Below are 27,970 nucleotides of genomic sequence, written 5' to 3'. Positions count from 1 at the left end.
ATCACACAGAATACAAGAGAAAAAAGTGCATTTTATTGGGAGGGTTTGACCAGATGTTTCAATGGAGGGAAAGCAGCAACGGTCCTCCCTCTGCACGGACTGTCAGAGACTCATGGACAAAAAAACGTCAAACTCCTCAATATACCCCTCCAAGTCAGACTTGTTCAAAAAACCCTCAAATCGGCTAAAGTTTAAAATGTCTTTCTCAAAGTTTAAAAAATGAAAATGTTCGTAATAACACCTAATATAAAGGCAAAAAAATAATATTGAACACGTAACAAAGCCCTGTAAATGAGAACTTGTCCCGTTTTTTGAGTAAAAGTTCTCCAGGTCAACAACTGGAGGTGGAGCAAGACTCCTCCGTTTATTTATTCTCTCAGTCTCTCATTTCCCCTTGCGAGAAAGAGGTGGGAGGAGCCAACGTGCAAGCGTTTTGATGACGCCACCATGACTGCTCCTGACTCACGAGGAAGCGTGTCCCGCACAGACCCTCCTCTTTTGGGGGGGGGGGGGGATTGGGGGGGGGCTAGTCTGTGTCTGAGTCACTGCTGTCCTCTGAGGAAGAGCTGCTGGAGCCCTCAGATTGGTCGTCGTCATCATCGTCATTCTAGAGGACAGAGACAGGACAACAGCTGGGTCATTCAAGAGGGCAGAGACAGGACAACAGCTGGATCAAATACTTCTGCAGCTTTTGATGTGGTTTGCCCAGTACAATGGAACTGATCAGATGTACACTGGAGGTAAATTAAGCAGACCTCAAATACTTGAATATTTTTTGCTTTAATGTATTTGACCCAAGTCTACACTAAAGCATAGTGCGGATGACCCCTGGCTTGGAAAACTCACATCATCTTCGCTGTCGGAGCTGCCGGATGATTCGTCGTCGGAGTCTGACGAGTCCGTCTTGTCATCGTCATCTGAGTCGGACGTATCCTGCTGTAGAGCACAGGGTCACGCCTCTACTGCAGACTCACCCGTTTACAGAACGTTGTGCATTCGGAAAGTGTTCAGACCCCTTCCCTACATTGTTACGTTACAGCCTTATTCTAATATTGATTTTTTTTAAATCCCCTCAATCTACACACAATACCCAATGATGACAAAGCGAAAACAGGAATTTAGAAATGTTGGCAAATGTATTAAATACAATTTTAAAAACATACCTTATTTACATAAGTATTCAGTCACTTTGCTATGAGACTTGAAATTGAGCTCAGGTGTATCCCGTTTCCATTCATCATCCTTGAGAGGTTTCTACAACTTGATTGGAGTCCACCTGTGGTCAATTCAATTGATTAAACATGATTTGGAAAGGCACACCGGTCTACAGTTGACAGTGCATCTCAGAGCAAAACCAAGCCATGAGGTCGAAGGAATTGTCCATAGAGCTCCGAGACAGGATTGTGTCAAGTCACAGATGTAGTGAAGGGTACCGAAATAGTTTTGCAGAATTGAAGGTCCCTAAGAACAGAACGACCATCATTATTAAAAGGAATAAGTCAGGATCCACCAAGACTCTTCCTAGAGCTGGCCGCCAAACTGAGCAATCGTGGGAGAAGGGCCTTGGTCAGGGAGGGGAACCTGATGATCACGCTGACAGAGCTCTAGAGTTCCTCTGTGGAGATGGGAGAACTTTTCAGAATGACCATCTCTGCAGCACTCCGCCAATCAGGCCTCCTCAGTAAAAGGTACATGTCAGCCCGCTTGGAGTTTGCCAAAAGACACCTAAAGACTATCAGACAATGAGGAACAAGATTCTCTTGTCTGATTAAACCAAGATTTAACTTTTTGGCCTGAATGCCAAGCATCACGTCTGGAGTAAACTTGGCACCATCCCTACGGTAAAGCATGGTGGTGGCAGTATCATGCTGTGGGGATGTTTTTCCAGCGGCATGGACTGAGAGACAGGATCGAGGGAAAGATGGGATACAGAGGGATCCTTGATGAAAACCTGCTCCCGAGCACTCAGGACCTCTGGGGCAAAGATTCACCTTCCAACAGGACAACCCTAAGCGCACGCAGTCAAGACAACGCAGTAGTGGCTGAATGTCCTTGATTGGCCCAGCCAGAGCCTGGACTTGAACCCGATCAAACATCTCTGGAGAGAAAAATAGCTGAGCAACAACGATTCCCATTCAACCTGACAGAGCTTGAGAGGATCTGCAGAGAAGAATGGGAGAAACTCCCCAAATACAGGTGTGCCAATCTTGTAGCATCATACCCAAGAAGACTCGCTGCGTAAATAAAGTACTGACTAAAGGGTCTGAATACTTATGTAAATGTCATATTTCCCAGGGTGGTTAATAAATTGGCAAAAATAAAAACTTGCTTTGTCATAACTGTGTGTAGACAGAGGAAAACAACTATTCAATCCATTTTAGAATATGGCTGTAAAGTAACAAAATGTGGATAAAGTCAAAGGGTTCTGAATATGTACTGAATGCCCTGTATAACCAGAGGTTGGAACCGACATTTTTCAATCGTTTTGTTCTGAACGAGAACCATTATTTTTCTCATTCCGTTCCACTCTTCCAATCAGCAAAATAAGGCTCTGAACCCGTTCGGAATTGGAAAATGTGAATATACATACAGTATCAGTCAACAGTTTCCTTTATTTGGACTATTTTTTACATTGTAGAATAATAGTGAAGACATCAAAACTATGAAACAACACACATGGAATCATGTAGTAACCAAAACAAAAAAAGTTAAATAAATCAAAATATATTTGAGATTCTTCGAAGTAGCCACCCTTTGCCTTTGACAGCTTTGCACACTCTTGGCATTCTCTCAACCAGCTTCATGAGGTAGTCACCAAGTGTGCCTTAATTTGTGAAATTTCTTACCTTCTTAATGCGTTTGAGCCAATCAGTTGTGTTGTGATAAGGTATGGGTGGTATACAGAAGATTGCCCTATTTGGTAAAAGACCAAGTCCATATTACAACAAGAACAGTCCATATTATGGTCAAATTGCTGCAAATAAACCACCACTGAAGGATACCAATAAGAAGAAGAGACTCCCTTGGGCCAAGAAACACGATCAATGAACAGACCGGTGGAAAATCTGTCAATTTTAGATTCTTGGTCCCAACCGCTGTGTTTTTGTGAGACGCAGAGTAGGTAAACAGATGATCCCAGCATGTGTGGTTCCCACCGTGAAGCATGGAGGGGGTGAACAGATGATCCCAGCATGGGTGGTTCCCACGTGAAGCATGGAGGAGGTGAACAGATGATCCCAACATGGGTGGTTCCCACGTGAAGCATGGAGGAGGTGCTTTGCTGGTGACACGGTCTGATTTATTTAGAATTCTAGGCACACTTAACCAGCATGGCTACCACAGCATTCTGCAGCAATACGCCATCCCATCTCGTTTGTGCTTAGTGGGACTATCATTTTGTTTTTCAACAGGATAATGACCCAACACACCTCCAGGCTTTGTAAGGGCTATTTGACTGAGAAGGACAGTGATGGAGTGCTGCATCAGATGACCTGGCCTCCACAATCACCCGACCTCAACCCAATAAAGATGGTTTGGACCGCAGAGTGAAGGAAAAGCAGCCAACAAGTGCTCAGCATATGTGGGAAGTCCTAAAAGACTGTTGGAAAAGCATTGCAGGTGAAGGTGGTTGAGAGAATGCAAAGCTGTCGTCAAGGCAAAGAGTGGCTACTTTGAAGAGTCTCAAGTATATTTAGATTTGTTTAACACTGGTTTTGGTTACGACATGATTCCATATGTGTTATTTCATAGTTGAGGTCTTCACTATTATTTTACAATGTAGAAAATAAAGAAAAACCCTTGAATGAGTATGTGTCCAAACTTTTGACTGGTACTGTATGTATGGATAGATTTGACATTTAATTACTTCACCAATCAGTGCGGACAAAGCTGCTTGCTGTGGAGCGGGTAAGCGATTTAAAAATCGGTATAGGAAAGTCGGGAAACAGCATTTTGCCGTAACAGCATGATTTAATCACAATGAAAGACAAACACATTGTGCTGCCTTGAAGCGCTGGGCATTTTGTTATGACGTGCGTTATCCGAATTAGGCCCACAGTATTATACCTACGGAGGAGTGGCTTCTATGGAGAAACTTTGAATGTCTTTGCTCTGGTCCAATGTTAAACCAACTTGGAAGTTCAAACATTAGCTAACTAACAAGCTTGTGTGTGTGCAGAGCAGCACTAGAATTAAAAGCATCTTACTTTTTTTTTGTAGTGAATAAATCCAATGTGAAACGTGATAACTATAGTATCCTTAACTGGCATTGAAAAAGTCAATCCATTCTTCTCCCGGGACGTCAACTAACGTTATTAACTGGTTCCCATGCTTTTAAAATAACAGTTTTGTTCCCGGAACAGGATAGATTACTTTCAGTTCTGTTCCTCAAGTAATTTTGTTATTTTCCTTGAAACGGTTCCAACCCTGGTTTACAACAGCACATGGAATAGACATATAGGACAACCACCCAGACATATAGGACAACCACCCAGACATATAGGACAACCACATATAGGACAACCACCCAGACATATAGGACAACCACATATAGGACAACCACATATAGGACAACCACCCAGACATATAGGACAACCACCCAGACATATAGGACAACCACCCAGACATATAGGACAACCACATATAGGACAACCACCCAGACATATAGGACAACCACATATAGGACAACCACCCAGACATATAGGACAACCACATATAGGACAACCACCCAGACATATAGGACAACCACATATAGGACAACCACCCAGACATATAGGACAACCACATATAGGACAACCACCCAGACATATAGGACAACCACCCAGACATATAGGACAACCACATATAGGACAACCACATATTGGACAACCACATATAGGACACACACATATTGGACAACCAGATATTGGACAACCAGATATTGGACAACCAGATATTGGACAACCAGATATTGGACAACCAGATATAGGACAACCAGATATAGGACAACCACATATAGGACAACCACATATTGGACAACCACATATTGGACAACCACATATAGGACAATCACATATAGGACAACCACATATAGGACAACCACATATTGGACAACCACATATTGGACAACCACCCAGACATATAGGACAACCACATATAGGACAACCACCCAGACATATAGGACAACCACATATAGGACAACCACCCAGACATATAGGACAACCACATATAGGACAACCACCCAGACATATAGGACAACCACATATAGGACAACCACATATAGGACAACCACATATAGGACAACCACCCAGACATATAGGACAACCACCCAGACATATAGGACAACCACCCATACATATAGGACAACCACATATAGGACAACCACATATAGGACAACCACCCAGACATATAGGACAACCACCCAGACATATAGGACAACCACCCAGACATATAGGACAACCACCCAGACATATAGGACAACCACATATAGGACAACCACATATAGGACAACCACATATAGGACAACCACCCAGACATATAGGACAACCACATATAGGACAACCACCCAGACATATAGGACAACCACATATAGGACAACCACCCAGACATATAGGACAACCACATATAGGACAACCACATATAGGACAACCACCCAGACATATAGGACAACCACATATAGGACAACCACCCAGACATATAGGACAACCACCCAGACAACCACATATAGGACAACCACATATAGGACAACCACCCAGACATATAGGACAACCACATATAGGACAACCACCCAGACATATAGGACAACCACATATAGGACAACCACATATAGGACAACCACCCAGACATATAGGACAACCACATATAGGACAACCACATATAGGACAACCACCCAGACATATAGGACAACCACATATAGGACAACCACCCAGACATAGGACAACCACCCAGACATATAGGACACCACCCAGACATATAGGACAACCACATATAGGACAGACATATAGGACAACCACCCAGACATAAAGGACAACCACATATAGGACACCACATATAGGACAACCACCCAGACATATAGGACAACCACATATAGGACAACCACCCAGACATATAGGACAACATATAGGACAACCACATATAGGACAACCACCCAGACATATAGGACAACCACATATAGGACAACCACCCAGACATATAGGGACAACCACATATAGGACAACCACATATAGGACAACCACCCAGACATATAGGACAACCACATATAGGACACCCAGACATATAGGACAACCACAGGACAACCACCCAGACATATAGGACAACCACATATAGGACAACCACATATAGGACAACCACCCAGACATATAGGACAACCACATATAGGACAACCACCCAGACATATAGGACAACCACATATAGGACAACCACCCAGACATATAGGACAACCACATATAGGACAACCACCCAGACATATAGGACAACCACATATAGGACAACCACATATAGGACAACCACATATTGGACAACCACCCAGACATATAGGACAACCACCCAGACATATAGGACAACCACATATAGGACAACCACCCAGACATATAGGACAACCACATATTGGACAACCACATATTGGACACACACATATTGGACAACCAGATATTGGACAACCACATATAGGACAACCACATATAGGACAACCACATATAGGACAACCACATATAGGACAACCACATATTGGACAACCACATATTGGACAACCACATATTGGACAACCACATATTGGACAACCACATATAGGACAATCACATATAGGACAACCACATATAGGACAACCACATATAGGACAACCACATATTGGACAACCACCCAGACAACCACATATAGGACAACCACCCAGACATATAGGACAACCACATATAGGACAACCACCCAGACATATAGGACAACCACATATTGGACAACCACATATTGGACAACCACCCAGACAACCACATATAGGACAACCACCCAGACATATAGGACAACCACATATAGGACAACCACCCAGACATATAGGACAACCACATATAGGACAACCACCCAGACATATAGGACAACCACATATAGGACAACCACATATAGGACAACCACCCAGACATATAGGACAACCACATATAGGACAACCACCCAGACATATAGGACAACCACATATAGGACAACCACCCAGACATATAGGACAACCACATATAGGACAACCACATATAGGACAACCACCCAGACATATAGGACAACCACATATAGGACAACCACATATAGGACAACCACATATAGGACAACCACATATTGGACAACCACCCAGACATATAGGACAACCACCCAGACATATAGGACAACCACATATAGGACAACCACATATAGGACAACCACATATAGGACAACCACCCAGACATATAGGACAACCACATATAGGACAACCACATATTGGACACACACATATTGGACACACACATATTGGACACACACATATTGGACACACACATATTGGACACACACATATAGGACAACCACATATAGGACAACCACATATAGGACAACCACATATAGGACAACCACATATTGGACAACCACATATAGGACAACCACATATTGGACAACCACCCAGACAACCACATATAGGACAACCACCCAGACATATAGGACAACCACATATAGGACAACCACCCAGACATATAGGACAACCACATATAGGACAACCACATATAGGACAACCACCCAGACATATAGGACAACCACATATAGGACAACCACCTATAGGACAACCACCCAGACATAACAGGTTAAAACAAACATAAGCACGTTAGACATAAAAATCACAAAAATGTCAGGACCACACACAGCGCCCACACCCATGCCACCACTTCAAAATCAGAGTGCATTAGTGTGTGTGTCTGGGTCGAGTGCCTGCCTGTGTGTCTGGGTTGAGTGCCTGCCTGAGTGTCTGGGTCGAGTGCCTGCCTGAGTGCCTGGGTCGAGTGCCTGCCTGAGTGCCTGGGTCGAGTGCCTGCCTGTGTGTCTGGGTTGAGTGCCTGCCTGTGTGTCTGGGTTGAGTGCCTGCCTGTGTGCCTGGGTCGAGTGCCTGCCTGAGTGCCTGGGTCGAGTGCCTGCCTGTGTGTCTGGGTCGAGTGCCTGCCTGTGTGTCTGGGTCGAGTGCCTGCCTGTGTGTCTGGGTCGAGTGCCTGCCTGTGTGTCTCCGTCTGTTTGCGGGAAGCAGTCCGACGAGAACGGCACGGTTACCTTGGCCCGGTACGCCATGGCCCGCTTGCCCCCCCCGACCCCTGCTGCTGCTGCGGCTCTGGCACCTACCGCCTTCCCCTTCACTGCAGTCACGCGAACCTTGGCCCCCGGGCCCCCCCGCGCCTTGGTGGTGCTCCGCCGTTTCTGCATGAAAGGGGGGGGGGGATGAGGGAGGGATAATGGGGCAGGAAAGATGGCGGTATAAGACCAGCACACAAGTTTCAAGCTCAAAGCATTGATGATTAGTAGCTAGATGTTAATAGGATGATGTTGTTTCCATGTAAATGCAGCAAAAAAAGAAACATCCCCTTTTCAGGATTTCACGTATCTTCATTGTAAAGGATTTAAACACTGTTTCCCATGCTTGTTCAATGAACCATAAACAATTAATGAACATGCACCTGTGGAACTGTCGTTAAGACACTAAGCAATTAAGGTTACAGTTATGAAAACACTAAAGAGGCCTTTCTACTGACTCTGAAAAACACCAAAATAAAGATGCCCAGGGTCCCTGCTCATCTGCGTGAATGTGCCTTAGGCATGTTGCAAGGAGGCATGAGGACTGCAGATGTGGCCAGGGCAAGAAATTGCAATGTCCATACTGTGAGACGCCTAAGACCACGCTACAGGGAGACAGGACGGACTGCTGATCGTCCTCGCAGTGGCAGACCATGTGTAACAACACCTGCACACAGGATCGGTACATCCGAACATCACACCTGCGGGACAGGTACAGGATGGCAACAACAACTGCCCGAGTTACACCAGGAACGCACAATCCCTCTATCAGTGCTCAGACTGTCCGCAATAGGCTGAGAGAGGCTGGACTGAGGGCTTGTAGGTTTGTTGTAAGGCTGGTCCTCACCAGACATCACCGGCAACAACGTCGCCTATGGGCACAAACCCACCGTCGCTGGACCAGACAGGACTGGAACAAAGTGCTCTTCACTGACGAGTCGCGGTTTTGTCTCACCAGGGGTGATGTTCGGATTTGCGTTTATCGTCAAAGGAATGAGCGTTACACCGAGGCCTGTACTTTTGAGCGGGATCGATTTTGAGGTGGAGGGTCTGTCTTGTCTGGGGCGGTGCGTCATCGAACTGAGCTTGTCATTGCAGGCCATCTCAACGCTGTGTGTTACAGGGAAGACATCCTCCTCTCTCATGTGGTACCCTTCCTGTAGGCTCATCTTGACATGACTCTCCAGCATGACAATGCCACCAGCCATACTGCTCATTCGGTGCGTAATTTCCTGCAAGACAGGAATGTCAGTGTTCTGCCATGGCCAGCGAATAGCCTGGATCTCAATCCCATTGAGCCTGTCTGGGACCTGTTGGATCGGAGGGTGAGGGCTAGGGCCATTCCCCCCCAGAAATGTCCAGGAACTTTCAGGTGCCTTGGTGGAAGAGTGGGGTAACATCTCACAGCAAGAACTGGCAAATCTGGTGCAGTCCATGAGAAGGAGATTCACTGCAGTACTTAATGCAGCTGGTGCTACTTTTGATTTTGACCCCCCCCCTCCCCTTTGTTCAGGGACACATTATTCAATTGCTGTTAGTCACATGTCCGTGGAATTTGTTCAGTTTATGTCTCAGTTGTTGAATCTTGTTAAGTTTGCTGAAAATAAAATGCAGTTGACAGTGAGAGGACATTTCTTTTTTTGCTGAGTTTATATGCCAGCTTGTGAATACAGAGTCATATCAGGCTACAAAGTAAATTTAAAATTGACCAAATGTATCAGGTTATAAGAACTCCCAGCTACAGAGAAAAAGAGTACCTATAGCCACGGAATATGAATGTAGAATAACCATAATTGCATTAAGAGTGAAGGGTTATAAGCAGGAGTGTTTAGGGCATTGTATATGAAGTGCTGCGTTGAGGAATCGGTGTCAAGAACACGACAACATGCGTATTTGACCGCGTGAAACTCACCGTGGTGGAGAACTCTTTATAAACCGCTCGTTCCTGGGGAGAGAGAGACTGAAGGGGACGACAGAAAGAAAGGGGGGAAGAAATTACAAAAGACTGATTTCTTCCAAAAAGGTGCTGTCGCTAACATTTTATTTAACTTTTTTTTTTTTAAGAATACAATGCATAGGTTCCGAGTACATGCCTTGTGTACCAATGTCTCCTTCTGTGACGACCTTGGGTGTCCACATTTCAGAAAGGTGCCTAAGAAATCAATAATTTTTTACTTATGACCCTTACCTTGACCCAGGCCTCCAGCTCGGCCTTGTACTCAATCTGCAGTTCCTCCACCAGCTTCTTGTACTTGTCCTTGTGACTCTGGCTGAGCTTGTGCCAGCGCTTGCCGATCTCCACCATCCGCTCCTTCAGGCTGAAGTGATTCAGCTCGCCGTTGGTCAGCAACTCCTGGGAGAACATCTGGTAGCCACTCCTGCACACACACAGAGGTTTAATTATACCCACATAGCAGTCAATATAAAACTGCAAGCCATGAGCAAACTAATGGCGTAGGCCCATCTCAATCAAATGTATACATTCATACTAACAGGTAGCAACACAAACGGTAGTAGTAAATAGGATCTTTCTAGGCTTAACGTGTCCGATTAAGGTGGAAAGCAGAGGACATTTAGGGGGTGGAGGGGTGGAAAGCAGAGGACATTTAGGGGGTGGAAAGCAGAGGACATTTAGGGGGTGGAAAGCAGAGGACATTTAGGGGGGTGGAAAGCAGAGGACATTTAGGGGGGTGGAAAGCAGAGGACATTTAGGGGGGTGGAAAGCAGAGGACATTTAGGGGGTGGAAAGCAGAGGACATTTAGGGGGGTGGAAAGCAGAGGACATTTAGGGGGGTGGAAAGCAGAGGACATTTAGGGGGGTGGAAAGCAGAGGACATTTAGGGGGTGGAAAGCAGAGGACATTTAGGGGGTGGAAAGCAGAGGACATTTAGGGGGGGGTGGAAAGCAGAGGACATTTAGGGGGGGGTGGAAAGCAGAGGACATTTAGGGGGGTGGAAAGCAGAGGACATTTAAGGGGAGGGGTGGAAAGCAGAGGACATTTAAGGGGAGGGGTGGAAAGCAGAGGACATTTAAGGGGAGGGGTGGAAAGCAGAGGACATTTAAGGGGAGGGGTGGAAAGCAGAGGACATTTAAGGGGAGGGGTGGAAAGCAGAGGACATTTAGGGTGGGGGGGAAGCAGAGGACATTTAGGGTGGGGTGGGAAGCAGAGGACATTTAGGGTGGGGGTGGGAAGCAGAGGACATTTAGGGTGGGGGTAGAAAGCAGAGGACATTTAGGGGGGGGTGGAAAGCAGAGGACATTTAGGGGGGGGTGGAAAGCAGAGGACATTTAGGGGGTGGAAAGCAGAGGACATTTAGGGGGGTGGAAAGCAGAGGACATTTAGGGGGTGGAAAGCAGAGGACATTTAGGGGGTGGAAAGCAGAGGACATTTAGGGGGTGGAAAGCAGAGGACATTTAGGGGAGTGGAAAGCAGAGGACATTTAGGGGGGGTGGAAAGCAGAGGACATTTAGGGAGTGGAAAGCAGAGGACATTTAGGGGGTGGAAAGCAGAGGACATTTAGGGGGTGGAAAGCAGAGGACATTTAGGGGGTGGAAAGCAGAGGACATTTGGGGGGTGGAAAGCAGAGGACATTTAGGGGGTGGAAAGCAGAGGACATTTAGGGGGGTGGAAAGCAGAGGACATTTAGGGGGGTGGAAAGCAGAGGACATTTGGGGGGGGTGGAAAGCAGAGGACATTTGGGGGGGGTGGAAAGCAGAGGACATTTAGGGGGTGGAAAGCAGAGGACATTTAGGGGGGTGGAAAGCAGAGGACATTTAGGGGGGTGGAAAGCAGAGGACATTTAGGGGTGGAAAGCAGAGGACATTTAGGGGGTGGAAAGCAGAGGACATTTAGGGGAGTGGAAAGCAGAGGACAATTAGGGGGTGGAAAGCAGAGGACATTTAGGGGGTGGAAAGCAGAGGACATTTAGGGGGTGGAAAGCAGAGGACATTTGGGGGAGTGGAAAGCAGAGGACAATTAGAGGGGGGGGGCAAGTGAAAAGATAAATAAATAAGACGCCATATGACAAAACTACACCAGTAACATCAATAACACTCCAGGGTCAGTGTGTAGTGACTCACACTGGTGGCTTCCTGGGCTCCCCTTCAAACTTGGGTTTCCTCTGGCCTGCTCCTGCCTGGGCTGTTCTCATCTCCAACAATTCCCTCTGCAGGACAAGTACAGTTCACCACACACACACGCGCGCACACACACACACACAACAACGCATCAGACCTGGGTGTACTGTACATGTCAAATACTTTCAAAGGATTCCATTTTAAAAAGGGCAACTTAAATAAAGTGACGATCAAGTATGTGGAAGTACTTGCCATATTTAACCCATGTCAACAAATATGGCTCATGCAAATTACACCCATCAAAACACAGGGACTGTTGATTGGATCCTCATTATATACACACACACACACATTACATATTCCAACACCAAACAAACACACACTACATGACCGAAAGTATATGGACACCTGCTCAAACATCTCATTCCAAAATCATGGGCATTAATATAGAGTTGCCCCCCCCCCCCCCTTTCCACTAGATGTTGGAACATTGCTGTGGGGACTTGCTTCCATTCAGCCACAAGAGCATTAGTGAGGTCAAGCGATTAGGCCTGGCACGCGGTCGGATTTCCAATTCATCCCAAAGGTGTTCTATGGGGTTGGGGTCAGGGCTCTGTGCAGGCCACACCGATCTCGACAAACCATTTCTGTATGGACCTTGTTTGTGCACAGGGGCATTGTCATGCTGAAACAGGAAAGGGCCTTCCCCAAACTGTTGCCAAAAAATTGGAAGCACAGAATCATCTAGAATGTCATTGTATGCTGTAGCGTTACACGATTTCCCGTCACTGGAACTAAGGGACCTAAGGGAACCATGAAAAACAGCCCCAGACCATTATTCCTCCTCCACCAAACTTTACAGTTGGCACTATGCATTGGGGCAGGTAGCGTTCTCCTGGCATCCGCCAAATCCAGATTAGTCTGTAGGACTGCCAGATGGTGAAGTGTGATTCATCACTCCAGAGAACGCGTTTCCACTGTTCCAGAGTCCAATGGCAGCTAGCTTTACACCATTCCAGCCGACTCTTGGCATTGCACATGGTGATCTTAGGCTTGTGTGCGGCTGCTCGGCCACGGAGACCCATTTCATGAAGCTCCCAATGAAGAGTTATTGTGCCGACGTTGCTTCCAGAGGCAGTTTGGAACTCAGTAGTGAGTGTTGCAACCGAGGACAGATGATTTTTACGTGGATGGGGAAGGGGGGTGGTTTGGGGGAGGGTAGGAATGGGGAGGAGGGGTGGGGAAGGAGAGGGGACTTGGAGGAGGGGAGGGGGCAGGAAGGAATGGGGAGGAGGTGGCTTGGAAGAGGGTGGGAGAAACAGGAATGGGGAGGAGCAGAAGGTGGGGAGGGCGACCAACATTTTGACATTTCTTCAGCACAACTGGAGAAGACAGCGGTCAAAACGTCTGGTCACTGACCACGGGCCGGTACTGAACCTCGTATCGCTTCTGGTCTTCAGCCGCCTTCTTGATCCAAGGGATCTTCTCCTTCTTCTCCATGGCCTTCCAGGCTGACTCCATGGCACTCTGGGTCTTCTTACGGTCACTCTGTAACCAGAAGACATGGAACACAGAAGTTTTTTTTCCCCAGTTTTTTTTTCACTTTAGGACTGTACGGATTAAAAGCGCACTCCTAGATGCTGTACAGCATGGGACTTCAACTGGTGGTCTGCGCCCCACAACTGGCCCAAGAGCTAATTTAATTTGACCCGCCACAGTATACAGTGTTTGTAAAATAATATATGGTTTTGTTGAGTTGTTGGAAAACAACTACTTCAATCTAAATGTGTAACAATAAAACCAGATAGAGAACTATAAAAATGAATATAAATACAGGGATATTAAAGAAGATAAATCATAATAGTCCCTCTTTCTCACCCTGTACTTGGCCAGGTAGTCTCCTACGACGCCTTGTTGCCACATCTCCTCGGCAGTCTTGGGTGTCTCAGGGAGTTTGGTCCTCTTCTTGCCGTCGCGCTTCTCTTTCGCTGTCAGGCCGGAGTGTACCCAGTGCCCCTGCTCAGCTTCGCGACAGCGCTCCTGAAGGAATCCCATACAGAGACAGACCTGGTGTCAACGCAGGCGGCATATACATTGCGTACCTAGTATACCTTTAAATGTAAAATCTTAACAGGTGACATAGTTCAAACATCTACTACACCCACAATAACATCTGCTAAATGTGACCAATAAAATTTGATTTGATGTTGACCCAACATATGAAATAGTTAGTAAACCTTACCAGTGACTGACCAGGTACCAAACTTTCACTGTAGCTTAGCAAGAGATAGATTACAGTTAAGGTAACCTAACAGAAAGCCATAGCCCAGCTTCACTGTAACCTAACAGAAAGCCATAGCCCAGCTTCACTGTAACCTAAGAGAAAGCCATAGCCCAGCTTCACTGTAACCTAAGAGAAAGCCATAGCCCAGCTTCACTGTAACCTAAGAGAAAGCCATAGCCCAGCTTCACTGTAACCTAAGAGAAAGCCATAGCCCAGCTTCACTGTAACCTAACAGAAAGCCATAGCCCAGCTTCACTGTAACCTAACAGAAAGCCATAGCCCAGCTTCACTGTAACCTAACAGAAAACCATAGCCCAGCTTCACTGTAACCTAACAGAAAGCCATAGCCCAGCTTCACTGTAACCTAACAGAAAGCCCATCACTGCCCAGCCCTTCACTGTAACCTAACAGAAAGCCATAGCCCAGCTTCACTGTAACCTAACAGAAAGCCATAGCCCAGCTTCACTGTAACCTAACAGAAAGCCATAGCCCAGCTTCACTGTAACCTAACAGAAAGCCATAGCCCAGCTTCACTGTAACCTAACAGAAAGCCATAGCCCAGCTTCACTGTAACCTAACAGAAAACCATAGCCCAGCTTCACTGTAACCTAACAGAAAGCCATAGCCCAGCTTCACTGTAACCTAACAGAAAACCATAGCCCAGCTTCACTGTAACCTAACAGAAAGCCATAGCCCACCTTCACTGTAACCTAACAGAAAGCCATAGCCCACCTTCACTGTAACCTAACAGAAAGCCATAGCCCACCTTCACTGTAACCTAACAGAAAGCCATAGCCCACCTTCACTGTAACCTAACAGAAAGCCCACCTTGTGGCTGAAAAGGTGGTGACATACCTGTTGTAGTTTTGTGAGACCCACCTTGGCGGAAGGGGACTTGGATCTGTGAGGGCTGCCAACACCCCCCATGCCCAGCCGCGAGCCCCCCAGCTTCTCCTCCGTCATCACCCGGTCCCTCTCCTCCTCCGGGAGGCTCTGGAGAAAGAGAACCGACATGTAGCCTGCCAGACTTCCACTACTAAAACTCAGGTGTAGTGTGATATGTACTACAGTACTATGGGTATATTCAGTTCTACTTACCTCGAGAAACCTCTGTAGGTCAATTTCGTACTGCTTCTTTTTCTGTAGTGAGACACACAGGGGTGAAAGACCATTGATACGACTGGTGGATGACAAGAATACAAAACTTTGATCATGGCTCACCAAACCCTTTCAAACCTTCACATTACATATTGAAACATATAGAGGCCAAAATGATTAAAGTATCTATTAAGGATGCTGTGCAGGGTCGGTCTACGACATAAAGACAAAATACTGGTGATTCATTGAACAAGACTGACCTGCTCGCAGCGTTTCTGAAACATGTCCTTCTCCTTCTGCGTCATCACCTTCCACTGCTTACTGCACAGCACCATACGCTCCGTACTGGGAACATCCTTCATGTTCACCATCAGCTCGGCACAGTATAGGGAGTAACCGTTCCTGAAGACCCGAAAAGCCAAGAACCTAGTTCAGCGCTATAGAATTCGACGACAAAGGTCTTTAAACTCAACAGATGTTTTCACTGAGAAACCAAGAGCTACTGTTTGCATAAGGATCTCCAATCCATAAATCTCTGGGGGGAAAATACCTGAGAGTAAAAATCCCTTTGGTCTTTTCAGAACTGTCAAGAGGCTGTGCCAGAGTCTGGTATCGCTGCTGATACTAGATCACATACTGACCATGGGGGTGTGAGCCCCACCTCAGTCCCTCCCCATTCTGCTACCCCCCTCTCCACTTATATTATTTTATTGAAAGAATATTGTGCGACTCCGATCAAGCAACTTACGGTGGTGGTTTGGTTGGCCTGCCGTCGAACTTGTCCTTGAGCTGCCGCTCGGCTTTGGTGAGGACGGACTTGACGTGCTCTTCAGCGTCTGGATGGGCCTCTTGGTAGACTCTCATACAACCCTGGAGAGAGAACCATGGATTCAAACTTTTCAGGTGACAATAAAAAAAAATTGAGACAATTTCTCATCAAGCCTTTAATTAAAAAAAAAAAAAAAATTAAGTTACTGAAATTGTCATTGATTGTGCTGTATTTCCACAAAAAGGCGATGAAATACTAATTATTTAGAATGTGCTTGCAAGGCTGCGTTTACACAGGCAGACCAATTCTGATCTACTGATCTGATCTAAATACCAATAATTGGTATTTTGACCAATCACATCAGATCTTTTTCAGAGCTGATCTGATTGAACAAAAGACCAATTCATGAAACGTGTAAACACAGCCTTACTCTCTATGCAGTGTATATCACATAGAAAATGGAAAATTTGCTCGTTTCTTCTACCAGGAAAAAAGAATAGTAGAGGATTACCAAGTTGTGTCTTGAGGCGCTATCCTTTTGAAAATGTACGAATCCTCTGAACTCCGGCACCACTTCACACCAAACCGCTTACCGCATAGTCTTTCTGTAGCTCCAGGGCCTTGCTGATCCACTTAAGTCTCTTCTTGTCTGACAGCTGAGACCACTGTCTCCTCAGAGCTTCCTTCAGCTCCTTCTGGCTCACCTGGTAACCCCAGAGAAAAGGAATGGCATTCATCATTCACCACTAACAATTCCAAAAGGGACATTCTATTTTTAGGGTAAATTCAAGGAAGCAGAACACTTGACAATATCATTTCGTGAAATCCCAGACTTAGTTGGGCGGGTTGCACTGCACACACTCACATCAGGGTGGAGCTTCATGTAGGTCTTCTTCTCATGGTTGTACCACAGCTGCTGGGGCGTCTTGGGCTTCTCAGGGAGGTCCGACTTCTTTCTCTCCTCTATCAACTCCGGGTAGTCCTCTCTGGGGAACAAGAGCAAAGACGTCAAGGCAGCTGTATATGGGTGGTATACCCTTTCAACCAACAGAGAGAGGAAAGTGATCACTTGGGTTCTTTTCAATGAAAATGCGTCAGTTTTGGAAAGTGTTGCTTATTATTCAACAGAGGAAGCTAATTTGGCCACTGACGGCTTGGCTTCAACGAGACAAACGCCACTCACTTGAATCGGGCCATATTCTTCTCAAAGGACTCCTTCTCTCGCTGAAACTCTGTGATGTACTTTTGCTGTTGGGGAACAGAGAATAACCCTCACTCAATTAGTTATTAACTGAAAAACTAACAGAGTTACTGCCATGTGACACATCCAGGCCGTATCACATCCAGGCCGTATCACATCCAGGCCGTATCACATCCAGGCCGTGATCGGGAGTTCCATAGGGCGGCCCAGGGTCATCCTGGTTTGGCCAGAGTAGGCCGTCATTGTACATAAGAATTTGTTCTTACCCGACTTACCTAGTTAAATAAAGGTTCGATTCTTCTTCTTTTTTTAATGGAAGAAGAGAGGCTGGATAGAAAGCTATCAATTCAGAGGCAAGAAAAGTAAGTAATTGGTTCAGGTAGTTGTCCAGTCACAAACCACTCTGTTTTTTTTTTTTATACAATTATGTTATGTACAGATTTGGGATCTGCCTTTGAATTAAATAAAGATTATCCCAAAGGCATAATGAAATGGCATGGTAGACTTGACCATCACCTTTTTCTTGTCTGGGAGTTCCTTGTATTTCTTGGACAGAATCTTGGTGAGGTCAAGGTTGCTCATCTCCGGGTGGATCTTGGCATACTTGGCTCGCTTCTCCATGAAGAAGCGGAAATACGGTGTAAGGGGTTTCTTTGGGAAGTCTGGATGTGTCTGGAAGGGTGGAAAACAGAATGGCCATTTGTATGGTAGAAGATGTGAGATTGAAAAGTATAACCTTAGCATTTTGTGACATTTCATGGGTACAAAGTAAAACCTGATTGCTTACCTTCAATTTCTTCCCTTTGTAAGGGTTCTTCACAAACTCAATGGCATCAACTATGAGCTCGGTCATAGTCCTAAACTTCCGCACCTGAACACATAGTATCAAATGGATTAAGGCCTAACCTGAAATTGTTGTAAAAAATAAATAATAATGGTGCCGTGTTTCATTTTGCAACAGTAAGATTTTTTCCAGTAGAAAAAGACGCTACAGACATTGCTTTCTGTAATTTGTGACATTTCCCTCCACAGATTCAAAACAGAAAATAGATTTTTCTGCTGTTGTGATTGGCTAGAATTGTGACTTGTAATTGGCTAACCTCGGTGGACACCTTCGCCCACTTCTGTTTGCACATGTCACCGGTGAAGCCTCCGAAGCAGACCTTCTCCCAGTCAAAGTGGGACTCTGTGGTTTTGTATTTCATGGCATCACCATCAGGCAACAGGCTCCGAATTCTCTCCAAAAGAGTGAGGCAGTCCTCCTTACTCCAAGCATCCACAACTGGAGCATAGACAATCAAACAACCGCACACACACATCCATCAAGCAACATCAAAGAGCAGGTGTTGTTTTGTTTTGTCTTGCCTTTTTTTTTTATTAGACACAATAAACCTCAAGCTGACCCCAGAATAGATAAACAACTGTCAGACAAATCTAAGTAAAATGTCAACAAATTAAATAAAAAAAACACTAATCTTTCAATAGTCAACCAGAATTTAACACATTACTTATCCTGTGACTGTGAGAGACCCTAGGCTACCACTATACAACTTTAAAGGCAAGAATACACCAAGAAATCATACATTTACATCCAATTGGGACACACATGATGGAAGGATCCACAAAATTACAAAACTATAATTAGAAGAAATACTACATGTTGTGGTTGATGAAGGGGTGGTTTTGGTTATGTACCCTACCTGGTTCTGTTTTTATCTGGATGGTCTGTGAGGCAGAGGACACACTGCTGCTGCCGTTCATGGTGCAGCGTCTGTGGGCAGCTCAACTGACCCGGCTTCTAGAGATTCTGGAGAACCACAAATTATTCAAATATTTAGGGTCCTGTCTGGGTCCAACTTTAGAAGAAAAAAAACTCCTATTATCAACAAATTAACTATGGCTGAAAGTGGAAATAGCAAGGAGAGAATTGTCTGATCTACAGCCTATGCTAAAAACTCACCAATTCCAATATAGGCGTAAAGATATGTATCTACACGAGAATGTATCTACAGTTCAAGAACTGACTCATGACGTTCCATCCAGGTGTGCTAATGTAATTTTATGGTTCCATCCACGACTAAATTAGTTGATATGGATAAGTTGCGCGACTTGACAATTATTCAGCTGACAAAGCACCTTTACGCTCAATGTCAAACGTCTTTACTACAAGTAGGGTAACCAATAGGAAATGCACAAATAAGTTTTCAAAAGCTACACTTTTAACACAAAATAGCGACACGTGTATTTCTGATACAGGAAAATTCGGTCATGCGGATGCTCCGCCCAAGTCTACCCATCCTTTCCCATATGAGGGTACATCGTGTTCTTCTGGAAAGAGTGGCACACAATACGATTTACCGAGAGGATCGATCAATTTATTGTTTCATCGTGTTGTTTTTCAACGACAGCCGAATGGATACATCATATTAATTCGTTTGGAGATTGCTGCTTTTCGGAACGTTATCAAAGCGCTCAGCTGACCTTTCACTGTGGTGGATAGCTTACCGAAGTGATGGCGCGGTGAGAGCAAACTGAAGTTTTTGCTTGTCAACTGAGTAATTGATCAAATGCTACAGCTTAAAATAAGCGTTGAAATACCCTAAAACAGAGTATCTTTTAAAAATGGAGTTAGTGCTGAGCCCAGCAATCCAAACACGGGCGTTTCCAAATTCGAAGCCTCGGTCTCGACTCCGGACGTGAGACGCAAGTGCTGTGTGCCTGCCAACCTCCTCGCCTGTCACCCGGTAGACAGGAGCGCGTCAAGGCGCTTATAATAGCCTAGGCCTGTAGGCTAATATAGTACAAATGAGCGCAATATGCAACCGTTCTTTATTAATTTTTGCGGTATGTTCTGAAAATGTATACTGCAGAATTTGAGAAACGCACGGTCCCTGTACCAAGTGGGACGTAAAGGGGCATGCAGTCATATCGGGGGCGCATAGTTCCGCGGCCGGTCTTTTCAGCTTCTTTTCATCAGGCCTATACCCCTGAACTGCATATGCTAACTAACCGCGACTGTGTCTGTCGGTCGATAGATATTGCACCAGGCAACTTTTAAAACCCTACGTATAGTTTCAAGGCATAGCCCAATGATTAAGTTACACGATAGACCTAAATCAAACATTTGTTTTCAGGTTTGAGTGCATATTTGTGATAGTGTCAACAATGTGGACCGCTCGGCCGTAAAACGTCACCAGGTACCGGTCAAAACACCACTCCTGCCGCTGAACCCTCTGACAGTTGTGCCTTATCCAAATAGTCTTAGCCTAGGCTACTTGATAAGGCTACAAAAATACATCCACAACTGTCTCAAACAACAAATGTAGCCTACGTACGTTTTAAATTAAGATATTTTCCCACATGGGGTGATACTAAATCCCTTAAAAATAGCCTAGGCTAGATAATAGGCCTACATTTATAGGATGAAAGGAGCGTTCTAGACAAGGGAATAGAATGCTTTAACATTCCGTGGCGGAGGGCTGAATCGAACTGCCAGAAAGTGCGCGCCTACCCCCGCCCGCTTCCCCCAAGCTGTGGCGCAGCTGTGCACCCGACCGAGGCGTCGCTTTCTCGGTGTAGTGTCATCGTGGCTTTCTCGGTGTAGTGTCATCGTGGCCCGCTCACAAGGTCAAACTTCGGGAAAACATATACTGCAAACTTAAATAGGCCTAAACGTTACATTGCATTAAAAAAAAATTGTCGCATCAATCTATACATCTACCGATAACAATCCTGTGAGTATTTCACAGCCTAAAACTATGAAAACATAAAAATGTTACGCTCAGAGCGCTACGCTGCATTCACATATTTCGAGGGGCCGTGGCATTACTATTTTAAATGTCTTTCTATTTTGAATCAAGGCTACAGCCTTTTAAGTTTGTTTTGGGAACACCGACCGTTCTTTGCTTGCTACCCCAGTAATGGCGCCTTTATTCAGGCAGGAGTCAAAACGCAGCTTCCGCTGGCATGAAAACTTGCTACCAAACCAATTTGTATATTTTACACTAAGTACATTGACAAGAAAACCACTGTAGACTCAATGCCCTATTAGCAGACTGGATGTGCATTTTGTAGCATAGTCTAAATCGTCAATTTGTGAAAAGTCGCCTTTTTAAATGTTATAATTTGGAGATTGCATTTAACTGTCAATGTGGTCCTTTAACTACCAAAGCAGTAAGTGAAAAGTTCAGAAATGCTTATAAAGCTAGAACGTGCTGAAAAACAGATACGCGAGCGAACGCATCTGCTTGCTTTCGCCCCAAAGCTCTCACTGCAGAGCCGCCATGAATGTTATAAAGACTCGGGGAGACACGGCTTAAAAATCGCTTTTAACGCCATCAAAACACAACTTTTCACTCACCTTTCGTGGCAGTTAGAAACCAGCGTTGTTACTACAAATCAAGGTATTTGTGTTTAATTATTTTAGGGCTGTTTTAAGTGTCGTTTTTTCAGCCGTAAACCCCGGGGAGTCAGGTCGGAACGGATCCGACAAAAGGAGCGTCTTGTTCGGTATGAAACTCCGCCCAGCGCCGCAGGGGGAGGAACTCCAAGTAAAAACATGCGAGAAAGAAGGAGACAAAGGCGGAGGCTCAAGCTAAAAACATACGGCAGTATTTCATAAGAAATAGCTTGATCGTGATGCTGTAATTTATCTTTAATGAATAGCGCATTTAGATTACACATTTTATCAATTTAAAATAATTTAGATATTTGTAGACAATTCATGAGTCTTTCATTCTTATAGAGATTATTAAATAATATACTTAATTCTAGCTAGACATTTATCCGCCACCCCCTTCATTTTAGCAGTGTCCATGAAGTGCTAACCCGATTAGCCTACCCTATCCACAGGTTTCCAGGAATTACAGGGCCTCAGAAAACGAACTACAGTGGGATTTGAGAGATCCAGGGATGGACAATAACTACAGTTTCATCCAAGGCTCGGAATCGAAAGGCATGAGGAAATAAATTAAACGTTGAAGTAGTGTAGCACTAGCAAGCAATGTGTCCTGCAAATATCTCAACTCTTGTGTTTGCTAATGCCTATCCATAATCTGAAATGACAACAGGCCGCGGACATACTTCACTTTTTTCCTCAGTCTCCCTTTCATGTGGGCTAACACAGCCGTCACGCACATTTCACTGCTGTGGAATTAAGTGAAACTGGCCAATAAGACGGGGAAAGGAGGAGACGGCCCTTCACTGCAATCCCTCATCTATTTGAGACTGGAATGTAATAATAAGGCCGCGTTCACGTCCTGTTGGAAACAAGGGACTTCCGAGTTCAAATTAAAGTCAGTTATTAGCGCAGAGCTTCCAATTGGTCGGTTCTGATACTTCCCAAGTGGGAAACGCAGGTACCTGTATCATATTTATACAACGAGTATGCAATTCAGACATTTCCGAGTTTCCGACATTATACGAACGCGGCACAACTGTAGACCTATCAGGATAGGCTGTGGTGTGTCACGTGAAAAAACTGAGCTGTGACTGTTGAGCAATGCCTTACATGTAGCGGTACCCAGCAGTAGGCAATATAATTAAAGATGATGAACTTATTCTTTCATCCTGTTTCATTTGCCATGCACTCATTGTACTTTTTATTTAAAACTTTCACATGCAGGCAGTGACTAATACATTTCCTTTATGGGAGTTTAGGTGATACATCATGTATGATTATGACAAGAAGAATGTGTACAATACATAATGTATAGCCTATAAATACAGGCTGTATCACAACCTGCGGTGATTGGGAGTCCCATAGGGCGGTGTACAATTGGCCCAGGTTTGGCCGGTGTAGGCTGTCCCCATTGTAAATAAGAGTTTGTTCTCAACTGACTTGCCTAGTTAAATAAATATAAAATACATATTCCACTTTAAATGTTCAGGTATCTGCCTTAACACCTTTACAAACACTTTTATACAGGGACAGACACAGTCTTTATTATTTTTATTAGGCAAGTCAGTTAAGACAGCCTATCAGGGAACAGTAACAGATATTTACCTTGTCAGCTCAGGGATTCAATCCAACAACCTTTCAGTTACTGGCCCTACGCTCTAACCACTAGGCTACCTGCTGCCTGCCTTGAAAATTGAAAAGAAAAACAACTTTTACACACATCTGATTCAGTTCATTAAGCTTCATTTATTTGTACATATATATAAAAAAAAAAAAAACATTTAAAATCAGCCAAAGCTCTAATTCTACAAACTTGGCATGGCTAGAGCAAGGAAGATTGTCTATTTTAACATACTGCAATGTAGCTAAAGCCTGAAAGCACTTGAACCATGATTGGTTCCTAAGAAAATATATGGATATATTTGTATAATATATTTTATTTCTTCTTTATTTCTCACTCTCATTTCTACATCCCTGCATGTCAACAATAGATTTGAAATATAAAATGCTATAATATTTGCAGTTAAAAAAAAGAGTAATACAATGTGAGAGAACATGAGTTAATATTTTAGCATATTTCTGGATGCTAGCAAATCTGCAACAGAGGCAAAAAAAGAAATAGGAGGGGGGGGGGGGGACCACACGATAGCAAACACATTCAAGGAATCCAGTGCTCTTCATTTGCAGTGATTCAACGAGACACAGTATTCCTGCTGCATTACGTTTGGAATACTTGCAAACAACTGCATTGCATGTGGTTGAACTTTAATGTGGTAGAAAGTAAACATAATATCAATAACTTTGATTATGTGGCTGCATGTGTTGTTACAACACATTCAGTTACATTTTAAGATGGAAACAGCAGTTATGAATGGACTAGCCTTATTGGGTTTATAGACATGAGTAACTACTGGGCCCTAAGTAAATAGATGTGCATACATACTTACAAATGCCTTCATTTGTATGGAATAGAATGTCTCCCGACTTTTTGGTGACTGTACATTAAAGCAATAATCATACTCAAACTGTAGTACACAATTGAAATGTAAGGTGATTTCCCTCCCAAAGATGACGGAAAGCTCAGTTGGCTAAACTGATTGCATTTTCGCATTGGTGCTTTCAGATCACGCCGATTTGTAGTGAATGTCGCTTTAACTCTTTCAGGCACAACCACATAGCTGGTCCTCATATGTAGATCAAGCATGGAAGGCCATAGTCATACTCTGGAACAAGACAAGGCTCCATATACAAAATACACAGCAGGCATTTACTACAGTTAAATGGAGTCCCAGAGAAATGGGTGGAGATGTTGTTCAGACAGTCAAACAAAGACTACACGACTATGGTAGGAGTGCATGGCAGTGAGAATCAAGTGACTCACTTAAAAGTGGTATGTAGTGTATTCAGGTATGATGGATTATTTGTGTAATGGGACCAAACATCTTTAACACGTTTGGGGGGGAAAAGCACAGTGGTGAGATCTAAGCAGCAAAGGGTTGGTCGAAAGTCATTTTCAGTAATGTGCTCTTCAAAAAATATACAGTGTTTGTCAGTCCTACATTTTTGACACGCTTACTTCCTGAGGCAAAGATTGCCAAATGAAGACTTCCGCCATGTACCATCCCAAATATACACCAAGGGTAATGTAGTGCTACTGTAGTGCTAGGCCTGTATTCATTCAATTGCAAATAATGAATCCGTTTGAATGAGGGCTGCTTTTAAAGGGTGAATGCACTTCCTGATTTGGCCTCATTTTACATTAGGTTCCGTAAGAAATACTAGCTGCCAAGACTGAATTTAAACCTCAAGTTGGTTTTGGGGTGTGGTCTGATGTGGGTGTCTAGTGTGTGTGTGTGTGTTCACAGGTAGGAAGCGTTATTTAGAACATTAGCTTCAGCTAGCTGGTGTGCGACAGTGACAAAATTGGTTTGACTTTGGATAGCCTATCTCCAGGGCTAGTTAGTGGCCGTCAATAAATTACACAATGTAAATGAGACAATACTTTCATTTTGCACACCTTTTCGTTTTCTCATTAAATGCTTTCAATATTTGTATATGAATTTCTACAATTTATAGTTGGTTTGTGATTTTTAAGTCATTGAAATGTGGAACTATTGGAATTTTAACATAATGTCCCATATACATTGTGTCATTTAACATGGTCCCGAACTAGTCCCATAAGAATATCCAAAGTCAGCCCAAATTTACCACAGGCATTAAGATCAGGTCATGTGCAGCTGCTCTCGGAATTGATGATTGCTTGTGGGCTGCCAGCAGGATTGAAACAAACCCAACATTCATTTACGTTGTGATGGAGTCATGACCACAAGTCTCGCAAAACTCAGTTTTGCACGAGACTGACTTCATGACCAAAATGATCCTATTTACACTTTGTAGTAAATCTTGACAGTAGAATAAATGTTTCTGACTCATACTGATGCCACATTGGACGTTTTCTAAATGAGAAGTTGGTTTTTAGGGGCAGTTGCTCTTTAAACAACATTATAACGGATGTAGGCACCCCTTTTCTTAATGTATCATACCCCTGTAACCCCCCCCCCCAACACCCCCCCCAACACCTGAACAACGTTCAATCACTTACCCACTGTACCCGATTCTAAAACAAACTTACTGAGACACAACCAGAACTCTTTGGCGTGCTTGATTACACTGTAACAGACCGTATATCATCACAACCAACTTGCATAGCCACATAGCATATGTGATAACGCCACCACAGAAGCAAACAGAAGACACTGTAAACCAGAAATAATTCATATCTGCTATCACCAGAAGTCTTGAATAGGTGCTGAATATAGGCTTCTCAGGGGGGGGGGGGTTTACACTACAATGGCAAACAGCAGCTTTTATGTGGACAACAATCTTTTACTTTGACACATAGCAAATCCAACTCCCACCTGAAATTAAAACATACCCCAACAATAACCCAAAGATACAGAAAAACATGATTCAACATTGTAACAATGACTAAAATAATTTCGAAGTATATATCCACCTTCCGAAAAGCAAAATAGTCAAAACTGACCAAAAAAAACATGATTTGGGAGTTGGGACTCTAAAAATCTTTTTAAAATAATTCAATAAAATACAAATTAAACCGTTCAAACCATGAGTGGTGCGTTTATAAAATATCAGGTTAACAAACAAAGGATTTGGTGGGTTAGGAGCAACTTCCTGGAGTATAGGACTTGGGTGCCTATTGGTCAGCAGGATGTCCATCACGTTGGCCCCAACCAAGCATTATACAGGCATGTGCATCTCTGTGTACTCATCCTGTCCCTCCCTCTCATCAAACTTAGGTTCTGCGTCGTCTGCATCCAACTAAGACACAAAGAGAGAGCAGGGGTACAAGTCAAGGGTAAAGGTTATGGCCAGGGTTATTTCCCAGGCAAAGGCACCTGAAGCAACATCCAACTGTATAAAAAAAAACAATAAAACCCCAACTATTTTAAGCAACAGTGCTAGACTGTGTGTGTGTGTGTGTGCATCCATGCGGTTAGACTTACACACTGCATCTCGCGTGTGGTGAAGATGCGGGGCAGCAGGAACCATTTGACGGGCACGGTGAGGATGAGAACGAAGGGGAAGGCCAACGAGGCCGCTGTGGACATGACCGCCCACAGAGCCGCCAGACACACCAGCTGAATCCCTGTGAACAGGTGCATCCGCAGGGTCCTCACCTGGAACACACACATATGAGAGTATCAGTAGGAGGAGTTGTGGTAGTAGTGGTATCAGTTGTAGTAGTATCAGTTGTAGTAGTAGTAGTAGTAGTATCAGTTGTAGTAGTAGTATCATTTGTAGTAGTAGTATCAGTTGTAGTAGTAGTAGTAATATCAGTTGTAGTAGTAGTATCAGTTGTAGTAGTGGTATCAGTTGTAGTAGTAGTAGTAGTAGTATCAGTTGTAGTGGTGGTATCAGTTGTAGTAGTAGTATCAGTTGTAGTAGTAATAGTGGTATCAGTTGTAGTAGTATCAGTTGTAGTAATAGTAGTGGTATCAGTTGTAGTAGTATCAATTGTAGTAGTAGTAGTGGTATCATTTGTAGTTGTAGTAGTAGTATCAGTTGTAGTAGTAGTAGTGGTATCAGTTGTAGTAGTATCAATTGTAGTAGTAGTAGTGGTATCAGTTGTAGTAGTATCAGTTGTAGTAGTAGAGGTATCAGTTGTAGTAGTATCAGTTGTAGTAGTGGTATCAGTTGTAGTGGTATCAGTTGCAGTAGTAGTATCAGTTGTAGTAGTAGTAGTGGTATCAGTTGTAGTAGTGGTATCAGTTGCAGTAGCAGTAATAGCAGTAGCAGTAGTAGTAGTAGCAGTATCAGTAGTAGTAGTAGCAGTAGTAGTAGTAGTAGTAGTAGTGGTAT

The 27,970-nt window shown here is 44.2% G+C and overlaps 2 protein-coding genes across 7 annotated transcripts in view; both read right to left on the bottom strand.

Annotated features, from left to right (window-relative positions):
- Nucleotides 1-11: 11 nt before the first annotated feature.
- LOC115103363 (nucleolar transcription factor 1-like) lies at nucleotides 12-22,215 on the bottom strand. 6 transcript variants are annotated; one of them, XM_065005955.1, is made up of 20 exons: nucleotides 22,049-22,215; nucleotides 19,389-19,495; nucleotides 18,789-18,970; nucleotides 18,476-18,559; nucleotides 18,205-18,360; nucleotides 17,671-17,735; nucleotides 17,353-17,473; nucleotides 17,081-17,191; nucleotides 16,467-16,588; nucleotides 15,979-16,120; nucleotides 15,719-15,760; nucleotides 15,476-15,613; nucleotides 14,215-14,376; nucleotides 13,774-13,884; nucleotides 12,340-12,425; nucleotides 10,448-10,637; nucleotides 10,172-10,219; nucleotides 8,242-8,385; nucleotides 847-936; nucleotides 12-607 (listed from the first exon to the last, which is right to left on the bottom strand). In XM_065005955.1, exons 2-20 carry the CDS (start codon nucleotides 19,447-19,449, stop codon nucleotides 527-529), a joined length of 2,136 nt encoding a protein of 711 aa, XP_064862027.1. In that variant the 5' UTR covers nucleotides 19,450-19,495; nucleotides 22,049-22,215; the 3' UTR covers nucleotides 12-526. The 6 variants fall into 6 exon arrangements, with proteins under 6 accessions (XP_064862027.1, XP_064862024.1, XP_064862028.1 ...); XM_065005952.1 differs by having other exon boundaries at nucleotides 13,756-13,884; nucleotides 22,049-22,214; XM_065005956.1 differs by having other exon boundaries at nucleotides 13,756-13,884; nucleotides 15,500-15,613; nucleotides 22,049-22,214.
- A 1,598-nt stretch (nucleotides 22,216-23,813) lies between these two features.
- The window catches only part of LOC115103355 (anion exchange protein 2-like), a 66,050-nt gene continuing 61,893 nt past the window's right edge, over nucleotides 23,814-27,970 (bottom strand). Inside the window, exons 22-23 of the mRNA XM_065005958.1 lie at nucleotides 27,115-27,288; nucleotides 23,814-26,929 (exon numbers count right to left, since the gene is read on the bottom strand). Of these exons, the coding sequence (XP_064862030.1) occupies nucleotides 26,849-26,929; nucleotides 27,115-27,288 (255 nt within the window). The 3' untranslated portion in view covers nucleotides 23,814-26,848. The remainder of the gene's footprint in view (nucleotides 26,930-27,114; nucleotides 27,289-27,970) is intronic.

Source organism: Oncorhynchus nerka, linkage group LG20, assembly GCF_034236695.1.
Source record: "Oncorhynchus nerka isolate Pitt River linkage group LG20, Oner_Uvic_2.0, whole genome shotgun sequence".
In the NCBI taxonomy this organism is placed as follows: domain Eukaryota; kingdom Metazoa; phylum Chordata; class Actinopteri; order Salmoniformes; family Salmonidae; genus Oncorhynchus; species Oncorhynchus nerka.
This window is presented reverse-complemented; position numbering and strand designations above follow the sequence as displayed.